Here is a 12,705-nt window from a genome sequence, read left to right as displayed (position 1 = left end):
AAGCTGACAATTCAGGTATTACAACTCCGAAATTCCAAATTTCTTGAGACCCCTGTTGCTAGATGCATGTCCTCCTACATTTGCGGCATACAAATAGCTTCGCGTTGCTTACCTACTTTGACCTAACTTTATCAGATAGTCTTTTCAGCCATGTTAACGTGCCTGCTGCGGAGTAGTCTCTGCCCTCGGGTTCCGGCTTCGGTGTAAACAACTGCTAGTTTCCACTGGCAAATTAAATTATTGGGCGCCTCTTCCACTGATACCCGGCCGATCCTCCGCATTTCCAGCTAAGACTTTGCACCCACGGCCCACAACGGGCCGAGGTTCCATCCGGGGCTTGATATGGGAAATTTGAGAAGATGAAGGTGATGATAGTTCCAGGAACCACTTCGTATTACCGTACATGCGTCAGCGGAGGATTCGGTGTGTTAGTGACCGGGGCTAAGAGACCGGCATGCAAGTGGGAGATGAATAACGTGTCAATGCCGAGCCGGGGAAAGACGGTGAGGAGGTGCTTGGAGTTGATATGATACAAAAAGAAAGGAGGGGTTCGTGGTTGGCACTTGTGTACGTAGTATGGGGTATGTGCCTCGGCTCATTTCTCTTGGGGCTATATAAGAAAGAGAGTGAATGTATATTTCAATGAGATTTAGTGAATATAGTGAGGCCTGAACAGAGCAATTGTTGCAGCACTACTCTTTTGGTTGAGAGAATTCTCTGGCACGACACAATGGCTAGCACCGACTTTGACAAGTTGCCGCGGAAGCTGTGGGAGCATCATGACCGCGAGAGCACTGCCATGTGGCGCTTCATGCAGGATGCCAACAAAAAGCATAATCTGAATCTACAGGTCAGTGTTGAATTGCTATACAGCGAGCTCAGCACAACATGTACGCGTATCTCTTCATCTACACCACTCTAATGCTGCTCATAGTCATTCGCTGAGCTCTACAAATGGTCATGCGACCACCGCAGCGACTTCTACCGCAATCTCTGGGAATTCGTGCCCTACATCCACGAGGGCACATACACCCGCGTAGTGGACGAATCTATTCCCATAGACGGAGTGCCGCGATGGTTCGAAGGCGTGCGCATGAACTGGGCTGAAAACGCCCTCTACACCCGCGACACTTCGTCGCCATCAACTGAAGCTCAGTGCAAACTAAACAAAGAAGACGGCAAAATTGCATTCACACAGGTGCGGGAGGGTAATACTGAGATTCGACATGTGACGTGGGGAGAACTACGGCAGGATGTTGCGGCATTGGCGGCGGCGCTGAAAGAACGAGGGCTGCAGAAGGGGGATCGTGTTGTTATTGTTGGAGGACACTCATATAGGACGTATGTGGTGTTTCTGGCGACATTGTGGCTGGGTGGAATATTCAGCAGCAGTTCGACGGATATGGGAGTTGGGGGGTTGCTGCAGAGGGCGGTGCAAGTCAATCCAAAGGTGAGATCAGGCATCGATGCCTTTGAGCTTTGATCTGTGAGATTAGACTGACTGATATTGGCTGTAGTTTGTCTTCTTTGATGATGGCGCCCTGTACAACGGCAAGACGATTGATCTGAGGGCCAACATCCGTGGCATGTTGGACGGCATGGCCGAGTGCGACAACCTAAAACAGTTCATCATCATCCAGCGATTCGCCAAACCATTCGACACGAGCGCCATCCCCAAGACGGAACGATTCGAAAGCTTTCTGCAAGCCGGCGCAAACAAGCCTCGTCCCGCCGTCGTAAGAATCGACTTCATGGATCCCTCCCTCATCGTCTATTCGTCCGGCACAACGGGCACGCCAAAGGCCCTCGTCCACGCCGTCGGCCCCATTTATCTCTCCTCGAGCAGAGATGTCTTGCACCGGGGTCTTGCGCCGACGGATGTTGGTCTGCAGTATACTACCACCGGGTGGATCATGTACTTGTCAAGTATAGCCAAGATGATTTACGGCGCTCGGTGCGTGGCGTATGATGGATCGCCGCTTACGCCGGATCCAAAGGTTTTGCTGAGGATCGCAGAGCAGCAGAAAGTGACGGTGATGGGAGTGAGTCCGCGGTGGTTGGGCGAGTTGATGAAGAGGGGGGTTGTGCCGCGAGAGGAGTTTGATTTGAGCAACTTGCGGTTGATGACTTCGACGGGGATGGTGTTGCCAGATCAGATGTTTGAGTGGTTCTATGATAAGGCGTTTCCGGCGAAGGTGCACCTGGCAAACATCTCTGGCGGGACAGATATTGTGAGTTTCTTTTCTCCCTCTCTTCTATTCTATTTCATGCTCCGTGCTAACGGCAGTCCAAACACAGGCCGGCTGCTTTGCCCAGGAAAACCCCCTCACTCCCGTCTACGTCGGCGGCTGTCAAGGCCCCTGTCTCGGCATCCCCATCGCCGCCTACGACCACGATCTCCCCGAAGGTAGTACCGGCTCTCCCCTCCCGCCCGGCACGTCCGGCGATCTCGTTGCAACGGCGGCCTTCCCCAACATGCCCGTGTTTCTGTGGAACGACGGCCCCGGGCCGGCGCCCGGGCCGAAGTACCGCGCCGCATACTTTGAGCGCTTCGCCGGCGTCTGGGCGCAGGGCGACTTTTGCGCAATCAGCCCTCACACGGGCGCGGTTCTCATGCTGGGCCGGTCCGATGGCGTGCTGAATCCGAGCGGGATCCGGTTTGGCAGCGCGGATATCTATGCCGTGCTGGAGAGGTGCTTTCCGGATGAGATTGCGGATAGCTTGTGCGTGGGACAGAGACGGCCGCAGGACATGGATGAGCAAGTTGTGCTGTTTGTGTTGATGAAGAAGGGGCTTGCGCTGGATGCGAAGCTGGTGAGGAGGATTAAGGATGAGATTGCGAAGGGGTTGACAAAGAGGCATGTGCCCAAGTATGTCTTTGAGATTCCCGAGGTGCCGGTAAGTTATTATTCTTCCGTTTTTGAGAATCTTTCATTTAAGATGCTGACACAATTTGACGCGATAGACTACTGTGAATGGCAAAAAGGTCGAGATGCCCGTCAAGAGCATCATCTCGGGCAAGACGATCAAGCCGAGTGGAACGCTGTTGAATCCGCAATGCCTCGAGCACTTTTACCAGTATCAGAAGATTGAAGAGCTGACAGAGCCACGGGCGAAGCTATAGAATAATGGATTTACAAGTCAAGTCGTGTTATGCGATTAGAAAATAATCAAACTACCTTGGGTCCCTGTGAGATGAGTTCATGAGTGTCATTCCGCCGTGCCATCCTGTTGTTACAAATCGTGTTATTACAGCAATATCCTCGCTTCCCCTTTCAACACCATCCATGGCTCAAATTCCCTTCCTCTCCCCCTTCTTGTCCTTTTCAACAAACTTGCCCCCATTGATGCCATACCTCCACGCCATGTACCCAATCATGCCACCTACACTTCCAATCCCCGCAGCTCCCGTCACGCCGCGCCATCCCAGCTTCGCAGGCCCTCCCGCTCCCCTGACGCCCATGACGCCCGTTGCCAGCAATGCCGCCCCCATGCCGGAATACGTCCAGTCATCTGTCTCGAGCTGGCCCCGGTTTTCCAGCAATCTCCAGCTCCGGTCCTGCCACTCGATGGGTTCCCGGCCCCACATCCGCGCCGTGAGGCCCACGCTGACGATGGCGGTGGTGATGATGGTGCTGCGGGTGGCTGAAAGGAGCAGTTTCTCGGACAGAGGGCCGGGACGGCGGAGGGAGGGGATGGCTTGGCGGACGCTCGTTATGACGAGGCCGATGATGCTGCCGGTGGTGACGGCGCGGGTAAGGACGTGGGTTGTGAGGATGAGGCGAGAGAGAGGCTGGTCCTCGGCGTAGGGGGTGTGAGGGAAATAGCGAGACATTGTTGATGAGTTTTGGTGGTTTCAGCCTTCTTTTTGCTCTCTCTTTATCTCTCTCTCTTTACCTCTCTCTTGTGGTTTTAGTTGATTGTCGTGGGTTGTCAAGGCGAGTTGCAGGTTAGGCTCAATTACACGCAAGTCCTCTGGTGAGCAGTTGTGAAACAGCTTGTTGAAATCGGCAATTGCTCGTCCAGTCGCGTGAGCTCAATCAGTCATGAAGAAAATGCAAAACTGTGTTTGGCCTCAGCTGAGAGAATTTATACAGCTTCCGCATAAAGGACAACTTCAACCGTGACGCAATCAGGTGATTAGTAGGCTCACTCCAACTCGCATTCGCTTAGTCCAGTGCTTATGCCCGTCGGAGTCTCGCTCCATCTGAGATACCCGAGACTGTATGGCGTCTCTAGCGTAGGGACATGTACTCGGTACGCGCCACTAAAGATTCATTGTTTTGGCACATGTGAGTCGTAACAATTGAGCCTCCCTCGCAGCCAATTGATGGCTGTCTTCCTTCTTCCTTTCTTCCCATCATGCCCTTCTCTTCGGGTGTTTCTTGCCAGCCAATGAAATCGCCGCTGTTTGCAATGTAAGAGAGACATCTGGTTGACAAGTATGGGGACTTACATAAGCTCATGTTGACAGGCAGATGCAATTTCGAATCAACTGCTGAATTTGGTGGTTACCATCAAAAATAAGAAAGGCACAGCAAAAGCAAGTTTGCGGAGACTTGACAAATATCTGGCGATGAGGCGATTTAAATGTGCTACGAGCATGACCTGAACAAGGCAAAACCATGTATAATAATCAAGATGTCAGAAATACAACCCCGGATGGCGCAATTTCTGTTCCTTACATAAAGCTCACCGTCCTGCATCAAAGCCTCAGCCCATGAGCGAGCGATGTCGCAGCAGCAAACGGATTATTATCCTGCTTTATTACATTGCTAACTTCACCGCACTACGACAAACACGACACACTAATCCTGCTCAGCCCTGTCAGGACAATAGGCAGAACCAGCTGTGCGGGGATTCCATGGATTTACCATCATACGGTATTTCACAGCTCGACGAATCGCGGGGAAGCTTAACCGGCTCGACACCCCATTCGCGGAATCTCGCTGTTGCGACGCTGGCGGAAGAAAACATGATTCGGCCCGAGAGAGGTGGATAGGGCCAACGGATATAGCTTCGCTTGGGCTTTTTGTCTCCAGGGATGCTGTCACCACGACATATCGAACAGTTGTCGGAGCTCTGATCTTGTCAATTTGTCTTGTTCTTTGCCAGATGGGCGGTCTATAACATCAATTACTACGGTCTTACTTACATGCTCCCTATTTAGCAACGGACGGGGAAGAGAAAAAGAAAGGTTACAGCAATGAATAATAAGCAACATCCCTACTGACCCGCTATTAATACCGAGCAAGCTCTGAAAATGTCAAGACCTGTGCCATCATCATTCATGTTCCCGTTTGGGTAGGTGACGTGCCAATCCCCAGGGCCGAGGCCACTCAATCATGAACCAATGCATTGACTAGCAAGGAACAAGGTTGCAATGCATTATTATGCGGGGGATGCAAACGTAGGAACAAGGTCCCAGATGTTAAGTAATATCGAAAAGAAAAGCTCATCCGGGTCCTATGCTTCGAGCAATAGGCTCCCAGGGGCAAGGCTATATAAATGGCATCATCGGCACGTCTTGACAGTTGGAGCTTCCTCTTTCTTTCTCTTCAGCTGTTTTTCCTTTAAGGTATTTGACGGTACACCATGTTTACACAAAGCGCCATCGTCGCGCTGCTCGGTGCCGCTTCATCCGTTGCGGCTGATGTATACACCGTTCCTTCTCAGCCCAATGCCAATGGCCAGCCCCTTGATGGCTTCGTGAGCTACTCCATTGAGTTTGCCTCATTCCCTGACTTTGCCGGTAAGGCCCAGCTCATGAATAACTTCCCTCCTAACGGCCAATTGGGTCTAACTCTATCTCCTCAGGTAACAAGTCGTCCCCAAACTTGTTCTCATACAACCTCATCAACAATCTCGGACTTCTTCAAGGCCACAAGCCATATATTCGTGTCGGTGGTAACACCCAAGATTATGCGCTCTACAATGCCTCACAAAAGGCATCCTTGATCGGTATCGTCGACCCTAGCAGATCGCCCGACTACCCAACCACCATCCACATTGGCGATGCGTACTTTGAGTCGTATGGCACTTGGCCCGGTGTTCAATTCTCTCACGGATTCAACCTCGGCCTAGGCGCCAACAGGTCAGAGGGATGGGAGACCCTCGCCGACACGGTCCCCTTGGCTTGCAAAGCTCTTAGCCATGGGAACATATACACCTGGGAGTATGGCAATGAGCCTGATCTCTTCTCAACGTCCGCTCAGGGCCCTGTACGACCCTCGAACTGGAACGAGAGCACCTATGTTTGGCAGTGGCAGAACGGCACGGCCGAGATCAAGAAGCAGGTCCAAAAGCACTGCCCATCCTTGACTCTCTTTGGGGGCCCCAAGTTTATGGCACCTTCTTTTGCTGGCACTGGCAATCACCTCAAGGCACCCCTGGCCTTCCAGGACGGTCTTGACAAGAACCAGGACATCGAGTATTTCTCAACTCACAAGTAAGCTTCAGCATCTTATTCTTTGCAAGGTGAATTCGTGTTAACAAAGCAAACAGCTACATCAGCGGCGCCACTTCTCTCGGTGTCACCCTGCAAGGTACCCTGATGAACCACACCAGGACCGTCAGCTCTGTGCAGGGCCATCTCCCCGAGTACAATGCCATTTTCAGCACTGCTCAGGCACAAAAGGAGACTCCTCTCATCTTTGGCGAGTGCAACTCTCTCTACAACCAAGGCAGACCTGGTCTGTCCAACACTTTTGGTGCCGCGCTCTGGGGCATCGACTTCAACCTGTACGCCGCTTCGGTGGGTTTCAAGCGCGTCCACATGCACATGGGCACCAACTATCGTGTAAGTCTCAGTCTCCACAGCTTCCAACACTCGTGTCAAGACGACCATTGCTGATCCATCATGATAGTACCAAGCTTGGCAGCCTATTGAGACGGACCTGGCCTCCAGGGGCACCAAGGCGCCTTACTACGGCAGCATCACCGTCGCCGCCACGCTGGGCAACTCCCTTCTCCCCGTCAGCATCTCCAACATCCCTCTGCCCGATGCTCGTGAAGCCGCCTACGCAGCTCATTACTCAAGCGGCCTGCTCAAGGGCCATCTCGCCCGCCTCACCGTCCTCAACCTGCGCGGCTACAACACCACCGTCGACGGCCAGGGTCTCGAGTCGGTCCCCAACCCTCCCCCTCGTCCCAGCCAGACGTACACTTTCGCTGTGAGCGGCGCCCGTAATGGAGCGCTTGTTGGCGTGCAGCGTCTCCTAGCCAACGGAAGTGATGCCATTACTGGCATTACTTTTGATGGCTGGAGCTACAACTATGAGCTTGCACATGGCCTGCCTGTGCGACTGCATAATGTGACAGTGGGAGAGACTGCCGTTGTGAAGAACGGAAAGGTTACAGTTGAAGTGCCGGATTCGTCGGCAGTTTTGCTCAACTTTCCTCTCCTGTAAGGGTGATGAGTTAGATGGTATTTACGAGATAGATGCATGATTTATGAATAATGTGTGTTATGCTCTACTTGATCTCTTGCTTTCGTGACTTGTTACATTCATGACACGGAATATAAGTGTGTGAAATTTCTCCGATATGCGCAAAAAATTAGTTCAAACGTTCTATGCCAAGATTTAATGCTGCTGTGCAGGTTACATAGTATATGTAGTAAGAAGAATGAGTTCCATGCCGTCTGAGATGGACGGGGAATCGAATTAGGACAATGCGCACTCTGTATAGGTGACAATATGAAGGAGGCATTTCAACCAATCATGGGCGGATGGTTTAGTGGTATAATTTTCCCTTAGCATCGGCAGCTCTTCAGTTGCCTTCCCGCATGGGAAAGGTCCGGGGTTCGATTCCCCGTTCGTCCAGGTTATTTTTTTGACGTTTTTTCCATATTCTATCTTCATTCTGGCCTTTTCTTTTTCCTAAAGTATTGAGTGAATTCGGCTGTTTTGACGGCCTGTGTATCAGGTGCATCTGAGATGAAATATATGAGAGTAGTCTATAGAGCACTCATTATCAACGAGTGACACCACCCAAGTCTTTTATTCAATTTCTGCGAGCAACACCATCCATTATAGCACCTTGAGAGCCAGCTCAAAGAGGTCAAAAAAGGCCTCCTGCTCCTTCTCGGCCTTTGCGAGCCCAAATCCGAATACAAGCGTCCGCCTCTCCTCCGGAGACTTCAAGGAAATGTGGCTAGCAATTTGTGAGGCGTAAAGCTGTCCTAGAGTTTCTCTGTCGTCACCTCCACCTCCCAAGAGGGTCTTGGGGGCAAGGTGAGTGGCAGGGAGCAGGCCGTGGTTACTACTCGGCAGGGCCATATCAACAATGCCCGCAGTGGTTCCCATCATAGGGACTTGAATCTGTCATCTCATCAACAACCTCCATTCAAATGAGTGTCAATATCAACCTACCCATTGCGCCAGTCGCCCCTCCTGGCTAATTGTGATTAAAATCTTGTCGGAGAATTCCAATAGTGTGACTTCTGTAGGAACGCCGTTGACTAATCCAGAGGCTGCCCGGCTCTGAGCCGGGAAAGAGTCTTCTCTTATATCTAGTGTCGCCATTGTGATGTTGTCGTTTTTTGAGTTGTCTGAGATCGATCCAGGGTAAGTCAGTTGAGCTTCACGGAGCTAGCTGAGACGGTCCCCGCACTATTCCCAATTCATGTCGAGACTTTGGCGGTCGGCGGCGGCAAAATTACTTATCTGCCAAAATTTCTGGTTATCGGCCTCTGCTTCTCGCGATAGCGCTGCGATTTGAACGGCGCCATTGAATTTCAGCATTGAGCGGAATGCCATAGAGCTTTTCCATCACCAGGCCTCACAATGGCTAAGTTCGTGCCCAGACAGAGAAAGCACAAGGTGCTGGCTCGTGAGAGAGCCAAAGAAAGCGCTCGCCATGAAGTCGAAGACACCAACCAGGAAATCTTGCCGGCCGCAAAGAAAGAGCTGGAGGAGAAGAAGGCTCGCATGAAGGAGCAGTTGAAGGAAGATGGTGCAAAGATGAGCGGCAAGAAGGCGAAGCGCCTGGAAAAGTACATTGACAATAAGCTGCGCAAAGACGAGAACCGCGAATTGCTTGCGAAGCTCGCCGAGAGAAAGATCGACACGAGTCTGTTTGCGAGCAGCAAATCTCTGGGACAGGGTCGCGAAACGAAGAAGCAGGCGTTGTCTCGTGCGCTGAGAGAACACAGAGCTGGGGTTGATCCTACATCTTCGGTGGAGAATGTTCTTTTTGAGCAGCGACCAGAGGTTGATGAAGACGACGAAGATGATGATGATGCGCACATGTCGGACGATGCGACTGCACCCGTGGCACAACCCGATACTGAGACGCCGAAAGCCGTTGCTCCGACTACCCAAGAGGCGGTGGCCTCGGCAGTGACTGCTGGATCCGGTCTCAAACGGCCGCTCGAACTAGATGACGAAGGCCGGCCGGTGATTCAGAAGCGACAGAAGAGAGGAGGCTTGAAGACCAAAGTTTCACTCGTCCCAGATAAGCAATCGGAGTCTGAAGAGGTGGGAGATGACGATGAATGGAATGGTTTCAGTGGCGACGAGGATGACAAGGCTGAGAAAGATGACGAATCGGACGAAGAATCCGAAGACAACTCGAGCCAAAATTCCGAAGACGATGACGACTCTGAATCTGAAGAAGAAACCAGCGAAGAGGAAGATGACGAAGAAGAAGAGATAGATCAGGAACAAAAGAGCCAAAGATCGTCCTCTTTCAAGGCATGGGCCCATCAGCAGCGAAACGAGGCGCTTGGATACCAGCCTGTGGATGCAACTTCGGCTGTGCTAGATATACCGAAGCCAGAAAACTTCGTCCCAAGAGCTCCTGAACAGGATCCCTTACCGATGGAATTACAGATAACCGAGAAAACGTCAAGAAAAGTCTTTAGCGTGGCTGTTGTAAGAACGCCCGAGATCCAGGAGGCCCGAATGAAGCTCCCTGTCGTCTCCGAAGAGCAGAGGCTCATGGAGGCAATCCACAACCACGACATTGTTGTAATTTGTGGTGCTACTGGTTCAGGAAAAACTACACAGGTGCCTCAATTCCTGTTCGAGGCAGGCTATGGATCTCCCGACTCTCCAACACCAGGAATGATTGGTGTCACGCAGCCCCGTAGGGTTGCTGCTGTCAGTATGTCTAAGCGAGTGGCAGACGAGCTTGGAGACCACTCAAGCGCGGTGGCCTATCAGATCCGTTTCGAAGGCAACGTTGATGCAAAGACAGCCGTCAAGTTCATGACTGATGGTGTGTTGCTCCGAGAGGTTGCGCAGGATATTACGCTGCGAAAGTACTCTGCCATTGTTATCGATGAGGCCCACGAGAGAAGTGTCAATACCGACATCTTGATTGGAATGCTTAGTCGAGTCATTAAACTCAGAACCGAGCTGTCACAAGAGGACCCAACGATTAAGCCCTTGAAACTCATCATCATGTCTGCCACGCTAAGAATAGAAGACATGACGATGAACCCTAGCCTGTTCTCAACACCACCACCTGTTGTGGAGGTCGAAGGACGACAGCATCCTGTTACTATCCACTTCGCTCGTCGTACTCACCACGACTACGTTGAAGAGGCATTCCGGAAAATCTGCCGCGGTCATAAGAAACTACCCCCTGGAGGTTTCTTGGTTTTCTTGACAGGCCGCAACGAGATTCTGCAGCTGAGCAAGAAGCTCAAGGCGGCTTTTGGCGGCCCAAGGACGGCTGAAGGTCCTAAAGTGAAGATCTCGGCGACTGAAGCACCAGTTGAAGTCGAAGACCTCGAGTTTGGCGACGTTGACGAGCATGATTTTGACGATATCGATGGCATTGAGTCTGATGTTGAAGAAGAAGGGGATGACGAGTTCAAGATTGAAGAGGAAGATGAAGTTGTTCCCCTCAAGATGCAGGTATTGCCTCTGTACTCTTTACTTCCAGTCAAAGAGCAGCTGAGAGTCTTTGACGAGGTTCCCGAAGGAACTCGACAGATTATCCTTGCAACCAACGTTGCTGAGACCAGTTTAACCATTCCCGGCATTCGATTTGTATTTGACTGCGGACGCTCAAAAGAAAGGAATTACGATCGTCTCAGTGGCGTTCAGAGCTACGAGATTGGCTGGATTAGCAAAGCCAGCGCAAGTCAGCGATCAGGTCGTGCTGGTCGTACGGGGCCTGGTCACTGCTACAGACTTTACTCATCAGCGGTTTACGAGAGAGATTTCCAAGAGTTTTCAGACCCTGAACTGCTGCGGATGCCCATCGAAGGCATCGTGTTGCAGCTCAAGGCCATGAATCTACAAAACGTCGTCAACTTCCCGTTCCCTACACCTCCAGACCGACAGATGCTCGCCAAGGCCGAAAAGCTCCTCACATATCTTTCTGCCATATCTCCCAGCGGCCAGGTCACCAAGGTGGGAACAACAATGTCCATGTTCCCCCTGTCCCCTCGATTCGCAAGAATCTTGCTCGTGGGACACCTCCACAACTGTCTGCCGTATACAATTGCTCTTGTGGCTGGTTTATCCGCGGCAGAAGTCTATCTTGCAGAGAACCAGGCTATTCCGGCTCTGGCTGAGAAAGAAGACACAGCAATCCGCACCGCGGCTGATGTAATTGAGGAAGATCGCCAGGCCAACGTTCGGCGACTGTTCAACCAAGTTCACAAGAACTTTTGCTTCTTGGATGACAAGTCTGACGCCATCAAGCTTCTGCAAGTGGTAGGCGAGTTCGCACATGAGCCAACCGAGCAGTGGTGTGAAGCCCATTTCGTCCGCTACAAGGTCCTTAAGGAGATCCAACAGCTGCGGAAGCAAATAACTGATCTTTTACGTGCAAACATCCCCTCCTTCGCTGCGCTGCAATACCAGGAAAAGCTGGATCCCCCCTCACCAAAGCAAGTCAGCGCGCTGAAACAGATGACAGCCGCCGGCTTCTTGGACCAAGTCGCTATCCGCGCCGACCTGGCACCCAACCCACCCGAGCAATTCAGAAAACCTCGCCGCGCCATCGACGTGCCCTACATCCCGCTCATCCCCCTCCACAGGCCCGGCAGCGGCGAAAACCCCTGCGTCTACATCCACCCTACCTCCTCGCTCGCCCACGTCAGCCCCCAGGAGTGCCCCGAGTACATTGTGTACGCCTTCCTGCAGCGCGCCACGCCTTCCGGCGCGCTCGACTCGGAGAAGAAGCCAAAGACGAGAATGCACGCGCTCACTGATGTGACGGGCGGGCAGCTTGCTGGGCTGGCAAAGGGCACGCCGCTCATTAGCTATGGAAAGCCGATCAAGGAGGTCAAGGCACAGGCTCTGGGCGCCGATGGAGCGACGACACGAGAGTGCTGGGTCGTTCCGTATTTGAGGGCGGAGAATACGGCTGGTCAGGGATGGCCGTTGCCGGCGCAGAAGGTGAAGCAGAAGAAGGTGGCTGGCAAAGGATGGGTTGTAGAATGAAGGAGACATGAAGATGAGTATAGAATCTCATACTGGCGTTAATGGGTGGGTAAAATTGAGTGAAAATTATATGAATATAACAAAGCGATATTATGCCTGATCATCAGATAACCTTCAGTGTGTAGTTGATATGACCTGGAATGATAAGTCATAAATGCTATGCTATATGCATGTCTATGTGCCCGTACAATATTTCGGATTCATCTTCGAACCGGGTATCAAAAACCAAAAACGCAAACGCCGATTCCCCCCCCCTCTTTCCAAAAACGCCAGGGCCCTGAGCACATCCACCTCGAAGCAA

The 12,705-nt window shown here is 51.9% G+C and overlaps 5 protein-coding genes across 5 annotated transcripts; 3 read left to right on the top strand and 2 right to left on the bottom strand.

Annotated features, from left to right (window-relative positions):
* Positions 1–730: 730 nt before the first annotated feature.
* On the top strand, positions 731–3,124 carry TRIVIDRAFT_48039 (uncharacterized protein; the record flags this gene model as incomplete). Its single annotated transcript, XM_014098778.1, has 5 exons — positions 731–850; positions 935–1,450; positions 1,518–2,231; positions 2,299–2,898; positions 2,966–3,124. 5 exons carry the CDS (start codon positions 731–733, stop codon positions 3,122–3,124), a joined length of 2,109 nt encoding a protein of 702 aa, XP_013954253.1.
* A 12-nt stretch (positions 3,125–3,136) lies between these two features.
* Positions 3,137–4,590, bottom strand: TRIVIDRAFT_216426 (uncharacterized protein; the record flags this gene model as incomplete). Its single annotated transcript, XM_014098777.1, has 1 exon — positions 3,137–4,590. The coding sequence occupies one exon, from the start codon at positions 3,833–3,835 to the stop codon at positions 3,293–3,295; it is 543 nt and encodes a 180-aa protein (XP_013954252.1).
* Positions 4,591–5,595: 1,005 nt separating this feature from the next.
* Positions 5,596–7,475, top strand: TRIVIDRAFT_77255 (glycoside hydrolase family 79 protein; the record flags this gene model as incomplete). Its single annotated transcript, XM_014098776.1, has 4 exons — positions 5,596–5,752; positions 5,818–6,448; positions 6,505–6,799; positions 6,867–7,475. 4 exons carry the CDS (start codon positions 5,596–5,598, stop codon positions 7,407–7,409), a joined length of 1,626 nt encoding a protein of 541 aa, XP_013954251.1.
* Positions 7,476–8,030: 555 nt separating this feature from the next.
* TRIVIDRAFT_68632 (uncharacterized protein) lies at positions 8,031–8,525 on the bottom strand (the record flags this gene model as incomplete). Its single annotated transcript, XM_014098775.1, has 2 exons — positions 8,031–8,321; positions 8,373–8,525. 2 exons carry the CDS (start codon positions 8,523–8,525, stop codon positions 8,031–8,033), a joined length of 444 nt encoding a protein of 147 aa, XP_013954250.1.
* Positions 8,526–8,786: 261 nt separating this feature from the next.
* On the top strand, positions 8,787–12,404 carry TRIVIDRAFT_224234 (uncharacterized protein; the record flags this gene model as incomplete). The annotated part of the gene is made up of 1 exon (XM_014098774.1): positions 8,787–12,404. One exon carries the CDS (start codon positions 8,787–8,789, stop codon positions 12,402–12,404), a length of 3,618 nt encoding a protein of 1,205 aa, XP_013954249.1.
* Between the last annotated feature and the right edge of the window lie 301 nt (positions 12,405–12,705).

Source organism: Trichoderma virens (assembly GCF_000170995.1).
Source record: "Trichoderma virens Gv29-8 chromosome Unknown TRIVIscaffold_81, whole genome shotgun sequence".
Lineage (NCBI taxonomy): Eukaryota > Fungi > Ascomycota > Sordariomycetes > Hypocreales > Hypocreaceae > Trichoderma > Trichoderma virens.
This window is presented reverse-complemented; position numbering and strand designations above follow the sequence as displayed.